This window comes from Apostichopus japonicus, chromosome 15, assembly GCF_037975245.1.
Source record: "Apostichopus japonicus isolate 1M-3 chromosome 15, ASM3797524v1, whole genome shotgun sequence".
Classification (NCBI taxonomy): domain Eukaryota; kingdom Metazoa; phylum Echinodermata; class Holothuroidea; order Aspidochirotida; family Stichopodidae; genus Apostichopus; species Apostichopus japonicus.
In genome coordinates, this window is record NC_092575.1 from 2249677 (window position 1) to 2269096 (window position 19420).

At 39.0% G+C, this 19420-nt stretch overlaps 1 protein-coding gene across 1 annotated transcript; it reads left to right on the forward strand.

Moving 5' to 3' along the window:
- The first annotated feature begins 1567 nt into the window (after nt 1–1567).
- LOC139981555 (adhesion G-protein coupled receptor G7-like) lies at nt 1568–18009 on the forward strand. Its single transcript, XM_071994025.1, has 12 exons — nt 1568–1796; nt 3721–4446; nt 5372–5503; nt 6108–6217; nt 7119–7265; nt 12270–12582; nt 13305–13486; nt 13776–13943; nt 14333–14460; nt 15078–15340; nt 16099–16171; nt 16561–18009. The coding sequence occupies exons 1-12, from the start codon at nt 1739–1741 to the stop codon at nt 17036–17038; spliced, it is 2778 nt and encodes a 925-aa protein (XP_071850126.1). The 5' UTR covers nt 1568–1738; the 3' UTR covers nt 17039–18009.
- The last annotated feature ends 1411 nt before the right edge of the window (nt 18010–19420 follow it).

A 19420-nucleotide genomic window follows, 5' to 3' on the forward strand; every position in this document is an offset into this window, starting at 1 on the left:
GGGGTTGGCATGGTGACAATTGCCATCAACTATGAAATCACTGAATTGCATGAAGATGTGTTCGTCCATGGAGCTATAATCTGTTTATAGCTCCATGGTTAGTCACATCTGCATCTGAGAATATCGGCTTCACTAAATCTTTGAATATGCTGGTATATTGACTTGCGCTGTGTATCAAATTAAGCGGTAACCTGTATAGTCATGCATTTCCACCATATACTTAGAAAGGAACCTAATACTTGGAGTGAAAATGTCTTTAAAATGGTTAAGGAAAAGTACGTGCGTTAGTTTGCGAGGGTGTATATATAAATATATATATATTTAGGCGTTGTCACGATTTTCATTTATATATATATATATACATATAAATATATATATATATATATATATATATATATATATACATATATATATATATATGTATGTATATATATAAATGAAAATCGTTATGAGTTGGAAAATCAGGAACAGTGAAAAAACTTCCAGCCTCCACCGGGATTCGAACCCGGGCGCGGACACCCTAACCAACTAGGCCATGGACGCTGATTGTATGTCCAGAGGTTCTAAACCGGTAAGGAAGGTCGTAATTCCACTGTAGGCGTTTGTCACCTGTATCGAACAATACTAGTTCTGTTTTTGGTGACATGTAGTTTGCCTTACTCTAGAGGTCAAACATGATGCTAACCAACTCGAAAATCATTTGTGATTCCTAAAGCCGGATCTCGAAAGAGATACTTTGAACAGACTCTATGTTAATGAAATGGAGGTAAACGGCAAAGGCAAATAAATATATATAAATATATATATATATATATAAATATATATATATATATATATATATATACATATATATATATATATATATATATATATATATATTATATATATATATATATATTTATATATATATATATTATATATATATATATATATATATATATATATATTAATTTACCACTTTGTTCAATAAACCAAAACAATATTATTATAGCAATGAACCGTCTGTGTCGCAGTTAATTATTTGTTATAGGACCTTTCTTTCCCTGCCTTTCCATAACTTCCCATGAAAACAACTTTAGCTGAAGAGTGCAGCTGAGCGAAACGAACAAGCAGACTATTTATTAATTTATAATTTTCATAACGGCCTATATATATATTTCTTTTCATGGAATATATGGCTTTCTTCTTGTGCATTAATCTGTGGCTTGTTTAACACGAACAATACATCTGTGCAATAACACTTACTATACCGCCGATTTACAATATATTAGCTAAAGAATGCACCTCACCGAAACGAGCAAGCAAACAATTAAAAAAAAGAAATCCTTTTCATTACGGCCAATATATATATATATATATATATATATATATATATATATATATATATATATATATATATATATATATATATAAATGAAAATCGTAAATAAAGTATATATATATATATATATATATATATATATATATATATATATATATATATATTCGCTATAGAAGATAAGGCTTTCTTGTTGTGCATTGATCTGTGGCTTGTTAAACACGCACTTTACAGCTGTACTATACCACTTCAAGTTGCAGTGTGTGTACCATTGTACTTGCTCATTTTGTTTGCGTGTTATGAAGAATACACTAGTTATGCACTAATTTGTTCTTTGTTTTGTGAACCCCCTAATAGCTACAATTTGATTATATAGTTGGGACTTATCATCGCAAAAGAGTGTCCTTGGGAACTTTCAAGATGGGCCGCAAGGGACATCACTTTACCGCTATTTTCATAGGCCTGATTTGTTTGTCGGGTAAGTTCAGCTGATGTATATTTATGAATTAGTAATAACTCCTTGGTTTCATTTATCAATATGTTACTACCAATTTAGTTCCAATTTCACTCAGTTTGAAGGAATGTTGAAAGAAAAAGCAATATTTACGAATTGATACCAAGAGGTGTAGAAATTGGATTAGTGATATGTCTTTTGTGATTCAACGAAAATGTCGGATTTCTTTTGGAATCTCTTTTCTCTACCACTTGCTGAATTGTATCGAAGGAACCCGATGAATTAATGTGATCCACAGGTTACACGATATGCAAGTATAAATTGTATACCGTGACATCTATAGTAGAACCACCTCTCCTTTGCCTGCCCCCATTACAAAGTAATGGCCTAATCCAGGGATGGACCACCAATTAAGGATTGGAATGCTCCCATTGGGGGAGGGGGGGGGGATCGGGTGAGTTTAATTCTGACATGATTGGCTCGATTTCATTTCTATCCAATCATGTCTTTGTTTACAAGTTTATTTGTTTTTTTTTGTTATACTGATTATTATTATTATTATTGAAATACTAACATGAAACGCATCTACATGCTAAATTTTAATATTCTCGTCAACATGAAATGGCCTGGCAGAATTCCTTTTTCGATATTATGTTGTTTCTTTCTTTCCTTCCTTCCTTCCTTTCTGTGCACCTTCACAAATGTTTTCTTCAGATTCGTGGGGATAGATATAGATGGAGGGAGGGGGGGGGGGGGAGTATTTGTCATCGGGTTAGTGTTATTTGGATAGCCTCCTATTACAATTTATCCGGCAATGGGTTTAGTTTGCATAGGCATAGCGTATAATAAGTGAACTGCTTGAATTTCACTTGTTGTGTAATGGTAGTATTCGACTACTGTACTTCCTTATGATTAGCTATGAATGGCTTTATTCCACTTACTTCCTTGTGAACGTCCTCGTATAGGTTAACATGGCATCGCAATATGACGCCGTCGGTTCACTGGTTATGGGATCTTGTACCCGGTGATGCAATAGTTAATTTGACCCTGGAAGTTGATATGTATATATATATATATATATATATATATATATATATATATATATATATATATATATATATATATATATATATATTTATATATATATATATATATATATATGTATTTATATATATATATATATATATATATATATATATATATATATATATATATGTGTGTGTGTGTAAATGTATATGTATATATATATATATATATATATATATGTGTGTGTGTAAATGTATATGTATATATAAATATATATATATAAATGATATATATATATATATATATATCATTTATATATATATTTATGTGTAAATGTATATGTATATATAAATAAATAAAGCAAAAACGAAATTTTGAGACCGTACAACAGATCACTTTTAATTAGCATTGCATTATTCAACTAATATCACCTGGTTCAAGGATTGCCTATTTGGCAGGGAAAGTGACGTTGCAGGTGTTGTTTTGCTTGGACTGCTTTGTATTGATATTTTTGTTTTGTAGATTGATTTGTATTTTTAGATTGTTTTGATCATTTTGCTGACTCACTTAAATTATCTTCATGCCGTATTGCTCTAAACCTGGAAGCACGCAGCCCAACTGAACGCGACCCGAGTCAACTCAAACATCGTAATATGGAGAGTCGTATATAGGTAGTCGGGCAGTATATACATTGTGTGCTGACGAATATATTCGATGATCGATCAAGAAGATGATGCCAGTTTCGTCCGCTGCAGTCCGATAATCCTGACATACAATTTTAACTAATGTATAGTAATATATAATCACAAAAAGAGTACGAGTCAGTTATGACTTTGCTATATATTGTTCGATGTTTTTCTTTATATATTAAATATCATGTCTCTATGAATATCTCTTTTTGCTTCCAATTATGAATATTCAGTACTTATCGACACAATCGAAGGTATGAGCAAAAGCAAAGACTCCGACACAGGATCTGGGTCTGACTCAAGAAGCGGAAGTCGGGGCTCAGGTAGTAAAGACGAAACCGGAAACTCTGGCAGTCAGCCGTCAGATGAAAGTGATCAAGGGAGCCAGAGCTCTGATGAGGATGGAACCAAAGAAAGCGGAACTCGTGATGGAGGGAGCACGAGCTCTGATGAGGATGGAACCAAAGAAAGCGGAACTCGTGATGGAGGGAGCACGAGCTCTGATGAGGATGGAACCAAAGAAAGCGGAACTCGTGATGGAGGGAGCACGAGCTCTGATGAGGATGGAACCAAAGAAAGCGGAACTCGTGATGGAGGGAGCACGAGCTCTGTGGAGGATGAAACCGATAAAAGCGGAAGCTCCGAGAGAGAAAGCCAGAGCACATCGAGTAAAGAAAGCGTAACTATGCCTAGTAGTGAAACAGAAAGCCAGAGCACAACGAGTAAAGAAAGCGTAACTATGCCTAGAAGTGAACCCAAAGATTCAGAGGATGACGAAAGTAGCGACTCTGGTCAAGATAGTCAGAGGTCCGATGACAGTAGCGACAGCAAAATGTCAGATGGTGAGAGCCGAAGCACTGGGGTAAGAAGTGAAGATAGTGATAGCAGCGAAGAAGTGTTGGTAGTCTCCACACAGTCTGCTACAGTGAATCTTACTACTGGCCTTCCTAGTGCCACAGGTGAGCCATCATCATACGTACTTACTTCATCATTGCTGGAACGCATGTAAAAAACAAAACAACAAGGTTAACATTCATGTTTAGAACTTGACGTAAAGTTTGTGGAGTAAGTAAGATGATCAGACTGGTGGCGCTATTGCCTTGAAACAATTAGAGGTTCTCCTTTATAAAGGAACTCTAGAAATACTCAGAATCGTTAGTGCTTCCGATGAAACTACCATTATAAGGGCGCCGGTCGATCATTACCGCAAACAAAGTTACCATCAAAAACATGAAATAAATTTGCTAATTTAAACACTGTTTAGCCAAAAGGGAACATGTATAACTAGTTATAACTTGTATTTGTAACAGTAAATGTGTTCCTTGTTTTTTTTTTTGTTTTTTTTAAGATATCTTTGATTATTGGTAATGGCCTCCCATAACTATGTTCCTTTTGCAAACCAAAAGGAAATTGTTGCCTTCGGTGTTTCAACCTAGCGCCACCTTCAGCATCTCTGCGCTACACCGATTCTGGTATAGGCTAATCCGCCAATATAGATGGTGATTTTATAATGCCATGGCGCTATTCTTCCTTGAAAAGCAATTTTAATCCTAAAACCAGTTGCTTTATAATGTGAACTATGATTTTGTATGAAAGCGATGTGGTTTTGAAATAATACAAAGGCTTAAGTTGCCTACATTCCAAATTTTATCCAAACTTCATTTGATGTCCTGATGTCAAATAAGAATTGCTATATTGTTCAAAATCCTTCATTTAATTTATTTTTCATTTTTATATTTTGGAATTAAATGAAATTTAAAAGAAATGAAAATTGAACAACGTTATACTGTTTCCATCATGTTAATTACTCAATTAACATATATAACAGAAGATGTTTAATTCGACGAGCAGTGTATTAAATGCGATTTCGTATTTTGTTAACAGACCTGACAACTTTCGCGGAACCGTGTCCAGCTGAGAATGTTACCATCAGTGGCATAGATCTGACCTTTGAGATGACCGAAGCAGGCACAATGGCTAATTCTACTCAGTTTTGTCCGAATGGAACCTCAAACTGTGAGACATCATTCAACACATTTTCGATTTTCTATATGCAATTTTACACTACATGAATGTTGGTTTTTAATGTAACAGTTTAGGTCACGGTGGCGTATCTTTTTTATCATTCTGACCACGTGGCATGACATCTCTGAAATGGTCGGAATTTCATCAAATTCCTTCCTACTGAGTAAAAATTACATAAAATTCCATCATCTTGTTACCGTAGCTACAAAGCACACTTTAAATATTCTTCTTCAGCACTATATATATATTTCACATTATGAAACAAAATCTACTACGTAAGAAAATTCACCATGGAAACTTCTTTATCACATTTTGTTTTGTTCGTATCCGGATAATGTCCGACGCCAATGTGTCCAGCGGATAATTCAGGTTTTCTACGTGTTAATGCAAATAATTAATACAGCCTTTATATCAGACCTAAATCAGTTGGCACTCTGAAGAAACTATACAAGACTGCGTTGTACTATCTCGACTACCTCCCACCTACCCCCCCCCCCCCCACCCGCCAACTCCCCATCCCACCCCACCACACTCTACCTCGCCACGTTTTCAACGTGTTATTCGATTTCGATTTATTTCCCCCCATTTTGTTCAGTCTTTTTACCACTGGCAACAAGAATCTGTGCCTCGCCATGGCTGGATCCAGAATTAACAAATTGCTTCAACTCAAGTAACCTTGAAATGGAATTGGCCTTGCTCGACCAGGTAAAGGAATACCACCATTTGTTACAGACTAAACCCTGTACAAATCGTATGTTCAGAAACATACGATAGGCAGACGAGTGCCACAGCGTGAGTCAGGCGTGTAGCCATGAATTTGCCCAAGGAGGGGCGAACCTGTAGGCAAACTATATCAGAGCTGTATATATGGCTCTGCAAACTATCTAAGCGTAGCGCCACCATAGGTTGGCGCAAGCGTACGAGAACATTTTTGGCCGAAAATTCCGCCCAGATCGCTGAAAATGACACTTCCCAGGCCTTGTAAGTTGCAGTTAAGCATGTTCTATTTTGAAATTACTAGCGATATCATAAAAACATACAAAAAAATATGCTCAAGTGCGATCGCCCCTTCGCCCCCCCCCCCCTTGGCTACGCGCCTGGCATGAGTAAAAGTATGGATATTCTCCTTCGTATGAGTACAAGGCTCGAAGTGCGACTGCGCGAGTACTAAAAGATGTTTATTTCGTCTCAGCGGAATCCCACAATGTTGTATGCCGGATTTTGCATGACGTCACCGCTTTCCCGGACTTTTCTCAGTGAAGTTCGGTCAGTTGAGAACCGATATTAAAGTTACAATATGGATAGTAAATAAACAGCACGGTAACGATGATAAATAGTTACGGAAAACAACGTATACGTGAAAAATGTGTTGTCTGCATGGCGTCATAGTGTTTAGCAATTATAAAACTGCCGATTCAGCAGTATAAAACTGGGAGACCGGGAGGGTGGGTATTTAAAGAAAATATTAAGTAAAGAAATATGAATTATTCCGACTTCAAAGATATGTAATCGTAGGCGACTTTGATAGAAATCTTGAATGTTTTTAATTTTTTTTTATTGTATTAATTTTTTTTTTTATCTCTTTCCATTTCTGATATCACCTCAGGGAAACATTACCTCCGACAATGTAGCTGATGTAGGTGTAATTCTTGTGCTAGCTTCGAACGAGCCAGAGGCGATTAGCCCAATTGGATTAGAATTAATCCTCGACACGCTCACGAGAATCGTGGAAGTAGACAGCGAATCTAAAAGAGTAAGTATATACTGTGGACTATACATTGAGCAATATATATAGCTATCTTACAGACCATCTCTAGGTTTTATACGTATTTTAAATCATTAAAACAATACATTTAATCTCGTCAACGATTTACTAACCCATGATCCATGACCAGGTAGTAAAACTAACCCTTCCTAAATGGTAAAACAATGAACCTGCATATCATTATCCTCATGCAAGTCTGATGTATGAAGACAATCATGTTGTCAGGAACGGCTGATAGTCTGTCTGTAAAAGCGCATGCTCAGCACGGTCCAAACCCACTAGCCTACATCCCCGCAAGCCCAAACCCGCCGTGACCGGACAAATACCCCCCAGACAAATACCCCCCGGACGATTACCCCCCAGACAATAACCCCCCGGACGAATACCACCCGGACAGATACCCCCCGGACAAATACCATCCCGGACAACTACCCCCCAGGACAACTACCACCCGGACAGATACCCCCCGGACAATTACCCCCGAGGACAAAAACCCCCCGGACAAGTACCCACCCGGACAACCACCCCCTCGGACGAATACCCCCTAGACAATTACCCCCCGGATAAATACCCCCGGACGAATATACCCCTGGACATATGCCGTTAACTATAGGAGACGGATGCAGCGACGGATACGCCCGTCTTTTTTCGAGTTTAGTTTCCCGCGGGCCTCAACATATACCCTGGTCCCTCGGGCAACTCCGAGAGCATATTTACAATTGGGTCAGGGTGACGGTTTAACTGGCACCACTAGGGTCGTCGTGTGCCCTGGCCCTTATAACCTCCTACCAACTTTAAAAAAAAATCGAGCTTTTCATATATAAGCCCCCAAAACTCCTGGATAGGGTTTGACAATGGACCGAGGCCCGGGGGTTGGGTTGGGCATTGCTCAATGCTGGTAGTAACTATTTGTTTACTATTTGTTATAGTGACACTATTCTGTATTATTAATCTCCGAACAATTCCGGCTTATTGCGACTTACCATTTTCAAGTTTTCGTCTGAGTAATTTTACTTGTTGATTTGTTATGTTATGTTAGTTTTTGTATAGCGCTTCATATGGCACAGCTATCTCATAGCACTTTGAATCCCTGGTCATCAGGCTGGCTGCTGAGAATCCAGCCCACACACCTTAGTTACCTCACAGGTACCCATTTATACACCTGGATGGAGAGGGGCACTCGAGATAAAAGTGCCTTGCCCAAGGACACAACATAACAGGTTTATATATAAAACAAAAGCATTAGCCACTCGGCCTCCACGCTCCTCTTGTTTTGCTTATTCTAATCTATTTTTTTCCTGTGAGTGCACGCTTTTTTAGGATGAGAGGAGCAGAAGGGAGGGGCGGGGCAAGCACAACCACGGTCCACCCCTCTTGTTCGGTGTGCATCATGATCACCATCCAAACCCCCCATGCATTGTTTCATGGACCGCTGGGCTATCATATAGTCAAACCCGATTACGGTGGAGCCCGTTATACCAGCAGAATTGCCTGTAAGGTTTCATAATAGTATGTACGATTGTATGAAACATAAGTAAAGAAAGAGGCTTGAGACCACGACTTCACTACCATTTGAAGAAACCTATTCTCTGGTCATTCTGTTTGCAAAAAGAATGATGATAATCTAAGAAATCAATTTAATGTTCCGTAGTTATAATAATTCTACATTCCAACTATAAACAGATTAGTGATTGCTACATTGCCCACAAATAGACACAATCGGCGACTCCGAGCAGCGGTGGTCACGTGACGTATAGTGGGTACAGAATCATTAGTTATTTGTTATTATTGGCTGTACCTTAAAATGCAGTTTTTTTTAAATATCAGTATTAAAATGCAGGTGCTATGAACCAAAGTATAAGATTGTAGGACTAGGAGTAGGATTGTAAAGTAGGATTTTGAACTTTGCATGGTGGAAATACTATCCAGTAATTTTTGCGGTGAAACCATAATGATCTCTCAATGAGTGTGGGGTGGTTCTGAACAAACAATGGTATTGAAGACGATCAGAGCTTATTAATCGAAACGTTGAGTTGCTAAAACCACCCCAATTCATTGAGAGATCATGGTGTTACCTCAAACCAATATATTATAAAGATTGTTGTTAATGTTAATTTACTGCCATTCATTGCCTTAAAACTAAAAGTTAAATGATTATGTTTCCATGTTGTATTTATTACCAGCTGGGGCAGATCAAGGATTTTTTTTTGGGGGGGGGGGTGTTCATGCGTACACTCATAAAGTTTACCATCACAGATAATAACCCCTGCATATTGTCATCTTTTTTATATGTTTCTATGTTGACAGAGATCTGATAAATGGAAGAGACTTAACATAAAAATTGTTCAATTTACTTAACAAACTATTCCAATATTCTTCATCAAACAGTATCCTTATTACTGCCATCTCATGTGAATCACTTAAATATACAACAAAGTCACACCATGATAACCCTGAGATTGCTAATTGTCCTTGGACCTGATCGTAATACCCATGAGGATGATTTTTCATGAGGGAATACATGATGTTGCCATACACCGCACTTGATTTGTTTACGTTGTATACCCACTATAGGTCACGTGACGCCGGTCGCCGATTGTGTCTATTGCCACCCATAAGCCAAAGAATAATAGGTTTTCCTTGTAATAATTTTCACAAAGGCTGGTAGCGTCTGGCCGATACCCGGGATTTTTCATGGGGTGTCCCATCACCTTTAAGAGATTTTCTACTGTACGAAAGTGTGCTTAGATGCCAAATGGTGTAATATGTTGCCCTTCTAAGGCAAGACTATACTAACATCATTGGCGCCGCCAGGAGTTTCGGGTAAATTTGGGGATTTGGGGCATCCAAATTCATGGTGATGTCACATATACACAATCAGCATTGAGCGTGTGTTTTTATTTAGAGGTATCAAAAAACTACACCTCAAGGTCCCCACCCCTATAAAAATGTCTCCTATAAGGTCTTCGCTTCTTCACGCCTCCATTTTGTGTGTTTGTGACGCTGGCCCCACAGGTTCAATTCCCATCTCGAGTATGGTTGTCAAAAGCTGTAATGTTACTTTTTTTTTCAATTTCCGGTGCAGTCCAATAGCTGTACTGCAGTTGTTGTTGATTCCATTGTAGTGGTAAGCAATTGATTCGGGTTAACTGTGTTCATTAGTTAGGTTCGACAAGGCTCTCCTGCAGTGGCGACGGACAGGTTGCTACCTACTCTCTCAGCATTCCGGAAGGTGGCTTAAGGCTGAGAATTGACTCACGTCTGTCGGATTGGGACATTAAATGGCAACCCCGAGAACAAGATCAGATTGTAATAGTTACAAACCTGCCTCTCCTCTACTCTGAGCACTGTGCGGAACTACAAGGAAGATTAAATCACACTCGAGACAAGTCGACAAGGGGCCCTGGTATATAAACACAAAATTAGTATACGCGCAAATCGGGTATATATGCAAATTCGGTATACACACAAAATTACAGGCGCAACGACGCTCCATGGAACTGCTACTCTGAGTAGCAGTTCCATGGACGCACCAATAGAAAAAAATTGAGGCATGTGCAATAAATCTTCCTATGTAATATGTTATTAACAATGTTACATTTTTTTTATCTTAGTTGCTACAGAATACCGATACTGTATAGCTTATAGGCAGGGACGTACTTAGGACTGGTAGGACCAGAATTGGAGTTATAGGGTAAAACAATTGATTAGGGTAAGTCTTTAAAGCCCATAAATTACGACTGCGGCACAAACTCGAAACGCAATTTTTTTTTCAGCCGTACTATCGTGTCCGATCCTACGATCATATGACGTCTTGTTGAAATACAAACAGAAGGTAGGCTAAACAAACAAAGTTAGAGACATCACTTGTCATAAATGAAAACAGTTGAAGTAAAAATGATTAAATCAGACTTGCAACTTGTAATACATGCATGACATCATATACATTCTTACTTTCTATTTCAATCTTTAACTCTCAATTAAACTAAATATTCACAGAAGCACGGAGTGCCACTGTTCGACAATTATTCGCTGTTGTTGGACCGAAAAGAGACTGGGGATAGAAGAACTTTGTCATGTGTACTTTTTTGGATATCACTGGCATGTGACGTGATTCTCAAATGAGATCTAGATCTACATACATTCTACATAAAATACACGTTCTTCGCATTATGTGCAAAATGCGCTTTTCCCTTATACCCTTCCCACGACCGTCACCATTTCCCCATTTCCACTCTGCTTTGTAAATCAGACACGCACGCATGTTTTCGCCATGGGTGTCGAATTCACGATACTGATCTGTATCCCGTGGGAGAAGTCTTAGGGGAGGGGTGGCCCCTTAATTTTCAATATTTATTTATATGATGGTCGTCCAAACCATTCGACCCCCCCCCCTTTGTATGGGCCTGCATATATCGCAATTTTCGAAATGCCCTTGCATGCAAATCGGAGCAATCAGTTACACATCCATGTACTAAAATCGTTTTTGATCGCTCGTTCTTTTCACAATCGCTTTTGCGATCCCAACATTTCTGATGGTAGTATTTCATATGTCCCCCGCTTGCTACGCCAGTGGTCCCTTTCGCAGTACCCTGTTCGGTAGAGAGAGAGAGTTGTTTTGTTGATTTGTTAAGGTTTTACGTCTTAGTTTCTAACCAATTGGTTTAAGTTGCGCCGACCAGCCTTTTTTCAGTTGTTCGGCCGTAGTAAGCTGGGTGAGGTATCTGTGCCGGTGTATTTATGCGGGTGGAGTTTTCCCGGAAGTAATTGTTGGGGGTAGGGTTAATTGTCCTCGGGGGTATTTGCCCTCGTGGGTGTATGTCCGGGGGGTAGTTGTCCCGGGGGTTTTTGTCTGGGGGGTACTTATCCTCGGGGGTATTTGTCCTCGGTGGTGTATGTCCGGGGGGTATTTGTCCGGGGGGTAGTTGTCCGGCAACCAAACCCGCTAGCCTACATGATCATACTACACTGTTTGTTTTTCTACATGTACAGGTTACCGATTCAGTTATTGGGGTTATTGATAACATCATAGAGGTTAACTCCGAGACGCTTGAAGAAGTCCCCGACGTACAAAACATTATAGACTTACTCGAGAAACAGTTGTCCAATGTTCAGAAAGCTCCTGGAGATTACCATGAGAATCGTGATAATGTTGCAGCTAGAGCAATCAAGGTATCGAGAAGATCACTGAAAGATGGTTTAACATATAATGATTCGTTTCAAGGAGAAAATCGGAAAGATGATGATAAGACATTTTCGAGAACAGCTATTTTCATTCCTCCGTCGGTGCTTGACCGAATTCCAGGTATGAATAAATCATACTTCACCCGTATGAATAAAAACCATACTTTTCCTGTCCGCTTTCTCTCCCCCTTCTCGGCATTCGTCTGATATTAATAATAATAATAATAATTTATTCTTATATAGCGCTTTACATCAAAAGAATGATCTCAAAGCAGCTTCACAGAAACGCATAAAAAATACAACTTAAAAAGTATTACAGCTTAAAAATAATACAATCTAAAAATATTGCATCCTAAGAATTACAGAAATAAATAACTAACAATAATTAATAAAAAACAATAAAAATATTGGTGAGGCCGTTGCCGACCCCCCTCCCCCTCCCTCCTCGACCACTATCATGTAAATTGCCATCAGATAACAACGTCACTGACAACAGTTTTAATGTAAATTGTGTGTCTAGGAGTGAGTGTGAGTATAGCCTATGTGTTTTGTGTTTGAACGATTTCTGAAATATTTTTTATTCTCTATCCATTTCGACTTAATTCTCGTGTTTACACAATATATATATATATACATGCGTTTCTCGTATACAATGCAGTATATGCCACTAAACACAACAGAACAGTGTGTCTGTATATGTTATGCCAGCTATAGGACTGATCACGAACATGTTAGGACGTTCATGTATAGGCCTATTTATATCGGCAAGCTTATAAGTTCGTTAAGAAAAGCAGAAATGTATTTGTTGACCCATAATTTCTAAAATGATCCATTGATTCACAGATCAAGATTTTAGGACCGAGATTCCTCTTACGTTCTTTGTGTTTCGAGATACTGACGTCTTCATGACGTCAGAGGAGAGTGACGTCATCTCACCAGTGATTTCTGCCAAGGTTGACATAGCAAACGTCACCATTAGAGACTTGCCAAAGGTTTCACCTGTTGTCATTAAATTCGAACGAGGAGTAAGTAAAATGTTATGGAATAGCTATTTTCTTTTGTTCCAACTGTCAACATATAGTAAGGAATATCAATGAGACACGTGACTGTACCGTTATTACATTGTTCTTTCTAAAATCAAAATACAACTCGAAAACTCCATCTCAATCTTACTCCAACGTTGTTTGCATATTAGCCATAGTAAGTACACTTATTTGTTGTGCGATGAAATGGCATGTTGCCTGTTATTTTCGATCAAAATACTATTATTAATTGTTTGCAATTTTTTTCTCTCTGTGTTTTTTTCTCGAAAAGAGCGGTAAAGAAAGCAAAGATTCTAACAAAGATGCCATCTGTGTTTTCTGGGATAACACGAATATTGCCACTGGAGGACAATGGTCCACAGAGGGCTGCGAAACCAGATCAGAAGGAAATATTATCGTCTGCCTTTGTAATCACTTGACGAGTTTCGCTTTGCTTGTTGTAAGTTACAGTAGTAAGTGTTGTAGTTTTAGAAACATAGATGGTAATTGTGTTTGTAGCCTATTATCACTATAAACACTAAGTGACATGCCAGCCATACTAAATTGTGCATTTTGTGTCCATATTTACTGGAAATGTTGCTTATTATTAAGGTCGAAAAATGGATCATATATGGCACCATTTTGCATTTCAGCCCTTCTTCGAAAGCAAAAATTGTCCACCCCTCCCCTTAGACCCATCCCCAGGACGGCGATCATTCATGCCTGACGCCCCCCCCCCCCCCTAGTGGAAAATCCTGGATACGCCGCTGAAAGTATTGAAATCCTATATTAGTCTCTTTAATGTGTTTTCTTCATTCAATTTTAAACTGATCATATATTACCTGACAGAGAGGTGAAACTGAATTGGAGCGATTTGTAGAAGCATATCACCAGGTTCTGAGTATCATCACCAGTGTTGGCTGTTATCTCTCCGTGATTGGGTTGACGTTATGCCTTATCATGATGGTAGCTTCGAAGTAAGTTTCAGCTTAGGGGTGGGCAGGAAATTGATCTTGAAATGGTGTGACCAATCCATGCGCGGCGGATCCAGTGGGTGTGGTGTTGTCCCCCCCCCCCCCAACCACCCCATATGCCCCTTTATTACAAACTCACACACACAAAATAATATGACGAAAATTCCGGTAGCTATTTGTAAAATATTGTGCTTTAAACCAAGTGCAACAAAAGTTTTGATTTCCGCTGATAGCAGTAGGCTTAAATTACTATTCTACGAGGGCCAGCCTGCATGGAGAAAACCAATATCTCAATATACCAATGTGCAAGATAGACCGGTAAGGTGCTCAAGCCTAAGGCCTTTTACGGTCCCACATACCTGATATTTACCCTTCTGGCCCTCTCCTGTGACTCTTCTCTTCTCCTGCTTCTAACCAGCCATTCCCCTATCCCCTACCTCCCCCCAAGGCATGTCTCTCCCTATATCCCATCCCTCTCCCTATTCCAAACCTTCACTACCCCATATGCCCTCTCTCCCTATATCCATTGCCTCCCCTATGCCCTCACCCTATAACCCCCTCCCTTCGACTCTACCCATGTCTCTTTTACTTGTATCATTTATCTTGTTTACCCCTTCCAGGAGACTCCGGGTAAAACAAGAGACCCAGGTCCACATGAACCTCTGCCTCTCCCTCATCGCATTCTACTTGTCATTCGTACTTGGTGTCGACAGGAGAGATAATCCTCAGATGTGTAAAGTCATCTCTGCTCTGATCCACTGGTTCTGCCTCGCTTCTCTTGCATGGATGGCTGTGGAAGCATTTATCATTTACAAACTCATCTATCGATTTGAGCGATCTAATACTAAACACCTGATGCTCTATGCTATAATTTTTGCATGGGGTAAGTCAACAACGAATAAGGGTACATATAGTACAAGAGCTTGGCATGAGAGGCTGGGTGGTGGGGCTGCAACAGAGGAGTGGTGGGTGGGGCTGCAGCAGAGGAGTGGTGGGTGGGAGGGATGGATGGGTGGATGGATGGATGAATGGATGTACAAACTTAGTCGTGTACCTGTATTATATCAAGGCTAACATTTACTAACATTAACCTAAGAGAAACGTTATTTAACGTCTCAATGCCTTTTCAGTGTACGTATTCCTAACCGGTCAACTTCTAGCTGTAATACTCGTGTTATCTAACCAGCGAACCAAATTTCATTGCATTTGCTTAGTTGACTCGCATGTTAACACAATAGAGCAGGTTTTCTTATTGTTGGGTAAATGACAACTCAGCCTATGCCTGATTAACATTTCAATCACTTGACAAATCGGTTGAGATAACGAGTCAAAAAAAAAGATCATACAATGTTTAACTTTCATCATCCTCCAAGTTCGCATCAGATGATACAGCCTGAGACCCGACCCCTACCCACGGCTACACCCTATCCCCTATATTGTCAAATATGATGACGACACTGTTATATTCTGCATTTGCTTCAATTATTAGGCTAACCAACCGTTTGAAATATAAGTTTTTCAGTTCTCGAACAATTTAGTCTTTTAATATACCTACAAAGAATAGTTTATATTCAAGATTTTTGTAACCGTAAAATTTTTGTTCAGGTATATTTTCAAAAATTCAGTTTGTTTTTATTTCAGGTATGCCGGCAGTGGCGGCCATTTTGGTTTTTCTCCTGGACAAGTCACATGACTTTGCTATGGAGCCAGATTTGTAAGTCGGGGAAAATTTTATACAAACAGTGAAAAGTTTATAGTTTTTTAACTTCTATGATTTGCTTTGTTCTAGCTGTTGAGGGTTTGTCCTTTTTTTCGGCGTTATCACTACTACTATATATAGGCCTGCTGGCTTCGTCAAGCTCATTGACCGACTCATGAGATTACCTGCGCATGCGCATATCGCACATCACTATATCATACGGCTAACGCCAGTCAGTTAATTTCATATACGACTCACTCCAAAAAGACAGCAAGAACGAAAATGAATATTGACAGTACTGTTATAAATTCAATCCTCTTTCTTATTTTTTTGGGGGGATGGGTGGAGGTTGGGTTGTTTTCTGTGACTTTCATGGCATTTATCCAATTGATTTGCTGTTACAGCTGTTTCCTCCATCGTGGCATCGGCTTTTTCTTGGGCTTCCTGGCGATTGTTGTTCTGTTGACCGTATACAACGCCAGTGTTTTCATGCTGGCCTGCTATCGTATCATCTTCCGAGAGATCAACGAAACCGACAAGAAGGGAAGAAGAAAAGAAACGGCTGAAAGAGTCTACAATGCTTTTTTCTTCTGGGCGCTTCTTGGTCTGAGCTGGATTTTCGGAATATTGTCAACTTTAGAACACGGAATCAGCATTATCTTTCAATTTCTCTTTTGCGTGTGTATGGCACTACAGGGTGTTTTCTTGTTCTATATTCTCTGTGTGCAGAATCCCAAAGTCCTAAAGAGAATGAAGAACATGTTTCTCTGTAAAACTGGAAGCTTTTGGTTTAGCGCTTCACGCTCCAGATCAGACCTTACTCCGTCAGGAAAGTCTTCTGTGGAAGATACAATCCCCAACAAGTTTCCGATAAAACAGTAAAATATATTGATATGTTTTGTTTTTTTATTCTATAAAACCTTTTTTTTTTAAATTTTACTTCGATTTCATTAATAGCCATGATTGTGTAAAGATAGTAATAGCCCGTATTTAGATGGCTCATTCGACCACCTCGACCCCCCCCCCAAATTCCCCCATCATTCCTCTCCTAATTGCAAATCATTTATACAACAAACGTACAAAAAAATCCGATATTAATTATGTACACGTCTACCGTAACGTTCATATTAGCGAACCACTGTCTACGGAATAATTAGTGCACCACAATCATCAACCCCCCCCCCCCCCACAACCTTCTCCAATTAGGGATATGGGACTGGGTGGGGGAGCTCGACTGTTAATAGACAAACGCGTTCGTCAGTCAAAGACACTGGAGAAAATTGCCACCACGAAAGACTATGGGTGAATTAGGAGGGGCGGAGCAAGTTAAGGAGAGAGAACCGTCTTTTTATTACACGTTATGTATTTGATAGACATTGTCAATTTGCGATGAAGCATTCTAACAGTGTTACTTGGTATTGACGCGACTGTAAAGACTTAAGTTTCGCTTTTCCACACAGAGCCTAATTATATTAATTGTAAACGGCTAGTAAAAAAGTCTACATGGAACTATAGGCCTATATACACAAGTGAGACATATATTATCTGTGCAAACCTTTCCATTTGATTTAAAAAGTGCAGCTGTATTTTTTTTAATTATTCTTATTTTTATATAAACTTTAATGATAAAATTGTAAGTTGAATTTAGTGTAATTAAGTGATATAATAAGTTCTTGTGTTTTTTCTGTATTTTAAGTTTATGTGAATTTTATAAATTTGTTGTCTTTTCAATATTTTCAGAGAATTCGAGAATTCTTCGTTATTATTACCAATGGTGTCATTGTCTTTAGTTTCTGTTGTAGTTCTATAAGTTGTTTATTTGAAAAATTAATATAAACTTGTAAGGTAAAATAGTCGGGGTTTTTTTTTCTCTCTTTTCTTTCGACAAACCTGTACAGGATTCATAGAATATTCCTTCAAATAATCCCATATTATAGATGACAGACATTGAAAATAGTGTATTGAAACGTAGTAGGCCATCGGTAAATCTATAGTTTTGACTGAAGGAATTTCTTCCTTAGTACTACTGGCCAGTGGCGGCGGAACCGGGGGGGGGGGGGCTTGGGGGGGGGGGGCTCAGCCCCCCAATGAAAAAGTTGAGGGGGCAAATGCATGATAAGCCCCCCCCCCCCAATATTTACCAAGGCTCCGAAACGTGCATCTGCCCATTTTTCAATGCATACTTGTCGATCTGTCCGATGCACACGTATACTATATAGGTGTAATAATTTTAGTAGGCCCTAAATGCTGGGGGGTCCTCGGCCCGTCCCCTGGCTATAGACCACATTGTCACCCCAACCGCGCCTTCACGCCCGTGAAAAGTAGAAGCAGTGAGTGTGAGTACCGGTAAGCGCAACACAACTTCGACTTAGGCCAATGACTTGTCTTAGGCCAATGACTTGCCTCATTTCAGCCAGTTCTCCAACATCCTCTGAAGGATATATATCCTTCTAATGGTAGCACATTTCCCATGGATATATCCTTCAGGGACATTTCCTTCTAATTGGAGATGTATCTTTCGTAGGGTTTATCCTTCTAAAGTGCCTTAAGTGTGATAACAAAAACACAATATTAGCATTTCACCTGTACTGTATAGGGTACATGTATTCGTGACAGTGCTTAGTTCATGGAAATTTGTTGGCAACTGCACATGGTTTGGAATTACCCATTTGTTCACATTAAGAAATGCTTTCAGTGTTTTCTTATGACATTTATTTAATTATTGCATTTAATTGCAAGTAGTAATTTACTACACTCAAAAACGTCTTTGCGAGTACACTACGAGTAATAGCTTCTCTCTTAAAACACCATCGAATATACAAATTACAATGTTTTTACAGATTTTTACGTGCAATCTGAGAAATTGCAGGCTTGAGACCCATATTTTAGGGCTAGGTATTCGCAGCATAAAACACTCGGGAAGTGCCGTTTCCGGCCATCTGGGGGTTTATAAAACCCAAAATTTTCTTGTACGCTCCGCGCCAACCGATGGTGGCGCTCCGCTTAGATAGTCTCCAGAGCCGTAAGATCTCTATATACGGCTCTGATAGTCTCCACACATTAGCCCCCCAATAATTTTCCCGTTCCGCCGCGCCTGCTACTGGCCATCATCCATTCATTGCTACATATGTCGGTTTGGGAATTAACAACATTAGTGGTTGAAAAGTGAACTTGTAACCTACCGTAGAAGTATATATATATGTTGAACCCCACCTCGATCACTGCGCGTTTATTCTTGGCACAGTTATAATTTATATTTTGCAT

What these genes read in the sequence shown, in the direction of transcription:
- LOC139981555 (XM_071994025.1), top strand. Translation starts at nt 1,739, where the DNA reads ATGGGCCGCAAGGGACATCACTTTACCGCTATTTTCATAGGCCTGATT. An exon ending in TGGCCTTCCTAGTGCCACAG is followed by an intron (nt 4,447 to 5,371) that starts GTGAGCCATCAT and finishes TTTTGTTAACAG; the next exon opens with ACCTGACAACTTTCGCGGAA. An exon ending in TCCGAATGGAACCTCAAACT is followed by an intron (nt 5,504 to 6,107) that starts GTGAGACATCAT and finishes CATTTTGTTCAG; the next exon opens with TCTTTTTACCACTGGCAACA.